Source organism: Acanthochromis polyacanthus, chromosome 4, assembly GCF_021347895.1.
Source record: "Acanthochromis polyacanthus isolate Apoly-LR-REF ecotype Palm Island chromosome 4, KAUST_Apoly_ChrSc, whole genome shotgun sequence".
In the NCBI taxonomy this organism is placed as follows: domain Eukaryota; kingdom Metazoa; phylum Chordata; class Actinopteri; family Pomacentridae; genus Acanthochromis; species Acanthochromis polyacanthus.
Window position 1 is genome coordinate 15,424,260 of NC_067116.1, and position 7,323 is coordinate 15,431,582.

Genomic DNA, 7,323 nt, shown 5'->3' on the forward strand with positions numbered 1-7,323 from the left:
CATTTCTCCATGCAGCATTGCTGGTAGCTGACCAGAACCAATAATATTTTTGAGGTCTCTGATTGTCCAACATGGTTAAAGTTAAATAGTCTGAATCTGTTGGTTGTCCTCCTCTGGACAGTTGTGTCCACTTGTGTTTTTGTGTTTTCCTGAACAAAGGAATAAAAACTCCCCTTAAAAGTACTACTTAAGTGCACTATGTACTTCACTCACCTAAATTTGAACAACCATCACAGTGTGACCGAAGTTAGGATAAAAAGAGCACTGATTAATACCAAATGTCAATTCAAAACCCAGGTGTCACATGTCATTATTGGGATAATTCACAGAGCTAACACCAAGTATAACTGTTTACAGTGGCATTAAGTTTGAAGTCCACGGCGCATGGCAGCAAACATATAAAAATGTAATAGTTATGACACAATACCACATTAACTTGTACTTTCACTGTGATTGACCTCTGTCTTGTAGCTCCCGTGGGTTGTGGGAAACCTCCACCTCTTGCAGATGGAGACACCAAGGAAACTGTTGACTTCCAGTATAATCATAATGCAAGGGTTGAATACATCTGTCAGAATGTTTACCATATGGAGGGTGGGCCGTTCAAGACCTGCAAAAATGGTGAATGGATTGGACAGATAAGATGCCTCAGTAAGTTGCAGTTCCATGTATATTTTTATACTACGATCTGTTAAGATTCTGCATCGGTAAAATTGATTTTGGTTTGCATGGTCTGTCAAAGTGCTAAAAATCTATTAATCATACGCAGAGCCATTGCACATCACAGTCATTACAAACTAAGTGAAATAACATTAATGGCTGGCACAGCAGACACATTTAAAAGTGTGTTTGGACTCAGTCATCCTCAGATTCTCCAACAGGTTATTTGATAACTACGAGGTCTTGGCAGAGAAGGTCTGGTACCTCTCTTTATTACTCATTATTAATAAATGAAGACAAAATAAGAGTAATGAATCCATCACCAGTTCTCCAGGCAGGTACAGTAAATCTGCAAAAGAAAAAAAAAAAGATTGATGAAAGAATATGATTGTGAAAATGTGACCAAAATGACACAGAGACTAAAACTGGTTCCAGAACTGATCCTTGGGGAACGCCTCAGTTAAAACTAGTCGAGACTCAAAGGCTTTCCTTGTTAACAGCATTGATTATATTACTGCTTGTAGATTCAAACCAATATTTTTTCTTGAAGAGAGGTGACAATTTTGTTCTAAATGAAATCGGAGTACAAACTAGTCCACATTTTTAGAGGAAGCTCAGTTAACATGGAAGGTGGCATCACAGCTTTTGACTTCAGTGGCATTCATGTTGTTTGGTGTGGGAATGCTACAACACTTATTTCAGTATTCTTCAAGTATTAATACAACCTTACTGTAGGAAAACACTTCTAGTCAGTGGAAATGTTAAAAAATGCTTTGGTTTTTAAAGAGTTAATTGAAATAGACATGAAAGATGAAAGAATAAGTTTTTGTTGTTAATTTTTTTGGCAAAGTTTACTATCTGCATTTTTAAGTCTTATGTATGGAGGTCCTTAACTAACCGAAAAAACAATGAAATGAAAAAAACAGTCAGTCACATCACAGTCTGCTGGCAAGTTATAATTGCTCTGTATGTTGAGCATTGTGACAGAATTAGCTATTGATTTGTTTTGAAGCATCAATCAATCAATCAAACTTTATTTATAAAGCACTTTTCATACAAAGAATGTAATGCAGAGTGCTGTACAACATTTAAAAACATTAAAAACAATATAGGTCCACGAGGGTCGGTATGTTAAAAGGAGATCGGACAAATAAGAATGTGCAATGCTGTTAAGGCATTTAAAAACGAGTAAAATAACCTTAAATCGATCCTGAAGCAGACGGGGAGCCAGTGCAGCGACTTTAAAACTGGTGTAATGTGTTCCCGCTCTCTGGTCCTCGTCAGCACGCATGCAGCTGAGTTTTGCAGTGACTGTAGATTTAAAATGTTCTTTTTGGGAAGACCAGAGAGCAGGGCATTACAATAGTCTAAAGGAGAGGAGATAAAAGCATGCATTAGCACCTCCATGCTGGCCTGAGAGAGAAACGGGCGGACTCTGGCTATGTTCTTAAGATGATAAAAAAAAAACTATTTTTGTTATGTTTTTAATATGTGGGATAAAATTCAGCTCAGAGTCAAAAACAATTAACTCCAGGTTTTTTACAGATTGTGCTAGTTTAAAATCTTGTAATTTAAATAATAGTTTCTCTCTCTGGCCTCAGATATTTCTTTCTAACAGAGAGTAGCAATAATTTGGTGTGCTGTACATTTCTGTAATTTACAAATATTAATTTTCTGTAATCTCTTGCAGAGCCCTGCATTGTGGATAAAGATCTCATGAGAAGACGCAATATTTATTTCGCATATAGTGGTCAAGAAAAGCTGTATGCATCCCATAATGATTTCCTCTCATTCTCATGTATCTATGGAAGAAGACCTGTCGGCACACTGGAAATGCGTCAGCAGTGTATTGATGGTGAGATAAACCTCCCCGCCTGCGGATGAAGTGTTTTAACCAGTTGGATGTGATAAATCTGAGCACACAAACATGATGACATCCAACATGAAGAGTAGGAGTAGTTATGTATTTTAGTTCTGTGCGCTCATTTAAATAAAATCATATCTACACCCTCAGTCTTTTTTCATCTTGAACAAAGTTTTATAAGTAATAGTTCTACCTGCATTTGTTAATGTGCTGAGAGGAGTGAAGACAATTGATGAATTGCCTGTTACTCATCTTATGTCAAACTTTATTTGACAAACAAAATAAATGTCCATGATACTAAGTCTATACTTGAAATGTCTTATGATGTTCCCCTTGTTTTGTTTTTCAACATTGAATCATGGTCAAGTGAATTGGGCTTTTTTGACAAGAATTTTTAAAAGGTTCAGCATTAACTACATTTTTTAAAAATGTCGATATAAAATTGTGTATTTTTTAACTACCTTTAAAGTGACTCATCGAATTCAACACAAGTGCAACCAATTAGTGCCAGAAGGAACAAATTTAGTGAACTGGAAACTATCTGAGTGCAAATAATGTGTCTCAGGTGGAAGGTCCAGTCACTGGTCCACAATGAACATAAAAGACCACTCCAAGCAACTTTCTGAAAAGGGCATTGAAAATAATAAGATGTGAAAAGTCACTGAATATCCCTTTGAGTATAGTTAAATTCATCCTTAAGAAAGGAACTAGAGTTCGACCAGAGGGCATGTGGGAGACTCTGAAATCAATCTGAAAAAGGTTCCAGACCAAAATTGAGCTTTTGTGGACTAGATGCTGTCTGGTGGGCACCAAACACTGCACATGATCACAAACAGACCTGTAAAGCATGGTGGTGGCAGCATCATGATGTGAGGATGCTTCTCAGCAGGAGGCCCTGGAAGGTTTGTAAAGGTAGACGGTAAAATGAATGCAGGAATACAGAGGGAAATTCTGGAGGACAACCTGATGCAGTCTACAAGAGAAGAGAACTTGGAAGATTTTTTTTCAACAAGACAATAAGACTAAAGCTACACAGAAATAGTTTAAAGACAACAAGGTGAATGTTGTGAAGTGGCCAATCAGAGCTCAGACCTCAATATACACACGTGGACAAAATTGTTGGTACCCCTCAGTTAAAGAAGGAAAAACCCACAATTCTCACTGAAATCACTTGAAACTCACAAAAGTAACAATAAATAAAAATTTATTGAAAATTAAATAATCAAAAACAGCCATTACTTTTGAATTGTTGATTAACATAATTATTTAAAAAAAACAAACTAATGAAACAGGCCTGGACAAAAATGATGGTACCTCTATAAAAGATTGAAAACTATTTGACCAGAGTGACATGATTAACTCAGGTGTGTCATTTAATTGACATCACAGGTGTTTCCAAACTCATAATCAGTCAGTCTGCCTATTTAAAGGGAGACAAGTAGTCACCCTGCTGTTTGGTGAAAAGGTGTGTACCACACTGAACATGGACAACAGAAAGCGAAGGAGAGAATTGTCCCAGGACATCCGAAAAAAAATGATAGACAAACATCTTAAAGGTAAAGGCTATAAGACCATCTCTAAACAGCTTGAAGTTCCTGTGACAACAGTGGCTCATATTATTCAGAAGTTCAAGACCCATGGGACAGTAGCCACCTCCCTGGACGTGGCCGCAAGAGGAAAATTGATGACAAATTGAAGAGACGGATCGTTGGAATTGTATCCAAAGAGCCCAGAGCAACCTCCAAAGAAATTAAAGGTGAACTCCAAGGCCAAGGTACATCAGTGTCAGATCGCACCATTCGTCGTTGTTTGAGCCAAAGTGGACTTCATGGGAGACGACCAAGGAGGACACCACTGCTGAAAAAAACTCATAAAAAGCCAGACTGGAATTTGCAAAAATGCATGATGACAAGCCACAAAGCTTCTGGGAGAATGTCCTTTGGACAGATGAGACCAAACTGGAGCTTTTTGGTAAGGCACATCAACTCTATGTTCATAGACTCAAAAACCAAGCATACGAAGAAAAGAACACTGTCCCTACGGTGAAACATGGAGGAGGCTCAGTAATGTTTTGGGGCTGCTTTGCTGCATCTGGCACAGGGTGTCTTGAAAGTGTGCAAGGTAAGATGAAATCTGAAGACTATCAAGGCATTCTGGAGAGAAATGTGCTGCCAAGTGTCAGAAAGCTTGGTCTCAGTCGCAGGTCATGGGTCTTCCAACAGGACAACGATCCAAAACACACAGCCAAAAACACCCAAGAATGGCTGAGAGAAAAGCGTTGGACTATTCTAAAGTGGCCTTCTATGAGCCCAGATCTGAATCCCATTGAACATATGTGGAAGGAGCTGAAACATGCCATTTGGAGAAGACACCCATCAAACCTGAGACAACTGGAGCTGTTTGCTCATGAGGAGTGGGCCAAAATACCTGTTGACAGCTGCAGAACGCTCATTGACAAATACAGAAATCGTTTAATTGCAGTGATTGCCTCAAAAGGTTGTGCAACAAAATATTAAGTTATGGGTACCATCATTTTTGTCCAGCCCTATTTCATGAGTTTGTTTTTTTAAATAATTATGTTAATCAACAATTCAAAAGTGATGGCTGATTTTGATTATTTAATTTTCAATAAATTTTTATTTACTGTTACTTTTGTGAGTTTCAAGTGATTTCAGTGAGAATTGTGGGTTTTTCCTTCTTTAACTGAGGGGTACCAACAATTTTGTCCACGTGTGTATGCTCACTGCACAGGATAAATAAAAAGAAATAACAATTTAAGAAAAAAAATAGTGAAAATTAATAACAAACAGAATTAAGCAATATTAATGGTAGCAGCAACAGTTATAGCAGTAAAACAATGATTGCCATAAATGAAAATAATAATAGAACATTCATAAGGTAAAATGAAATTAATAAATAAAAAGTAAATAAGTAAATGAATAAATAAATGAATAAAAGAGAGAGAGAGAGAGAAAGAGAGAGAAAGAGAAGTCACAGTTAGCTTTGAAAGTCTAGTAAGGTTAGAGAGTTAACATAGGAAAGAAAGGGGTCCCAAGTTCTGTGAAATCTTCTCACTGATCCTCTGACTGTGAGTTTGATTTTTTCCAAATGAAGAAAAGACATTAAATCTTTCAACCAGGAGGTCGTGTCAGGGGGATTAGGACTCTTCCAGTGCAAAAGTATACGTCACTTGGCTATGAGGGCAGCAAGCGCAACCAGGTCGGCTTGGTATTTATTGAACCTGTCCACCGGTGATACACCAAAAATAGGTATTAAGGGGCATAGGGACAGGGGAGTGCCCAAAATTATAGAAAGGGAGCTGAAAAATGACGACCAGAAGGGGCCGAGCCTAGGGCAGGAGAAAAATGTGTGCGTGTGGTCTGCAGGGGAAAGAGAGCACCTGATACATTTATCGTCCGAGTCAGGAAAAAATTTCTTCAGCCTGGTCTTAGTATAATGAGTCCTATATGACACTTTAAGTTGAATCAGGCTCATACGAGCACAGGTGCAGGTGGAGCTAATTCTAAGTAGTGACTCTTCCCACCAGTCCTCATCTAGTGCCAGCCCGAGCTCCTTTTCCCATGTGTCCTTCAAAATGAGAGGGAAGAAATTTGTGATGAGAGCAGAAGATTGTAAATTGAGCCGATGTTATTTTGTGAAGTCGGTGGAGACATTATATTTTCTAAGAGGGTCTTCTCAGGCAATTCAGGGAAGGATGTAAAGTTGGCCTCAGCAAAATTGCGAAGTTGGAAATATCTAAATCGATCCTGTAGCGACAGGCCAAACTTAGCAGCAATACTTTCCCATCTACCAAATATTTTGTTCAAAAAAAGATCATGAAAAGAGACCAGTCCCTTCCCCTTCCACAATTTAAAAGCAGTAAGAAAAGGTGATTATTACAGATAGGGGACAGGACAGAGGAAGACCTTAATCCAAAATGCTGCTTGCACTGTTTCCAGATTTTAAGTGAAGAGAGAACGATCGGACTGTTGGTATACTGAGAAGGTTGCGATGTAAGTGAAGCAAAAAGCAGTGCAGGTAAAGATGAAGTGCAGGAGCTAGCTTCTATGAGACACCATATGGTGTCAGGGGTGTGATACCAAGTTTTAAGCCTCTGGAGGTTGGCAGCCCAGTAGTAAAACAGCATATTAGGAAGTACCAAGCCCCCATCACATTTGGGTCTTTGGAGGATCGATAATTGAATCCTGGGGGGCTTACCTGCCCAGATAAAAGAAAGTAAAGAGGCGTTTAGAGATTTGAAAAAAGATTTAGGGAGGAAGATAGGGAGAGTTTGAAAGAGAAATAAAAGCCGAGGTAGTATGTTCATTTTAATTGTTTCGACGCGGCCTACCAATGATAGAGGCAGCACACTCCATCTGTGAAGGTCTGATTTGATCCTCTCGGTCAGTTCCACAAAGTTGTTCCTATGTAGTGAGCTGAAGGAGTGGGAGATGTTGACACCTTAATATTTAAAGCCACTAAGAGATAAACGGAAGGGTAGTGCATCAGGGGAAATCAGCTTTGCTAATTGGTTAAGAGGAAAACATGTACTTTTTGCAATATTTAGTTTGTAGCCAGAAAACACTCCGAAGGTCTCTAACAGGTTCACCACTCCGTCTACACAGTTCACTAGGTCCTGGACATACAACAATAAATCATCAGTGTACAATGTACTCTGTGCTCAATGCCTCCTCTGATTATACCTGAAAATAATGTGGACCTCTTCAGGGCTATGGACAAAGGTTCTATAGCGAGTGCAAAAAGCAGGGGCGAAAGAGGGCAGCCCTGATGTGTGCCGC

General features: G+C 38.8%; 1 protein-coding gene and 1 long non-coding RNA gene across 4 annotated transcripts in view; one reads left to right on the forward strand and one right to left on the reverse strand.

Moving 5' to 3' along the window:
* The window catches only part of LOC127533667 (uncharacterized), a 41,546-nt gene that overhangs the window by 20,034 nt on the left and 14,189 nt on the right, over positions 1–7,323 (reverse strand). The gene's annotated exons all lie outside the window — the stretch shown is intronic.
* LOC127533652 (complement factor H-related protein 1-like) overlaps positions 1–7,323 on the forward strand; it is a 34,991-nt gene that overhangs the window by 11,519 nt on the left and 16,149 nt on the right. Inside the window, exons 7-8 of one of the 3 annotated variants that reach the window (XM_051947318.1) lie at positions 472–651; positions 2,351–2,828. The exons of the other annotated variants lie outside the window; for them this stretch is intronic. Coding sequence (XP_051803278.1) covers positions 472–651; positions 2,351–2,544 — 374 coding nt within the window. The 3' untranslated portion in view covers positions 2,545–2,828. Of the gene's footprint in view, positions 1–471; positions 652–2,350; positions 2,829–7,323 lie in introns of those variants that run through there. 3 annotated transcript variants of the gene reach the window in all.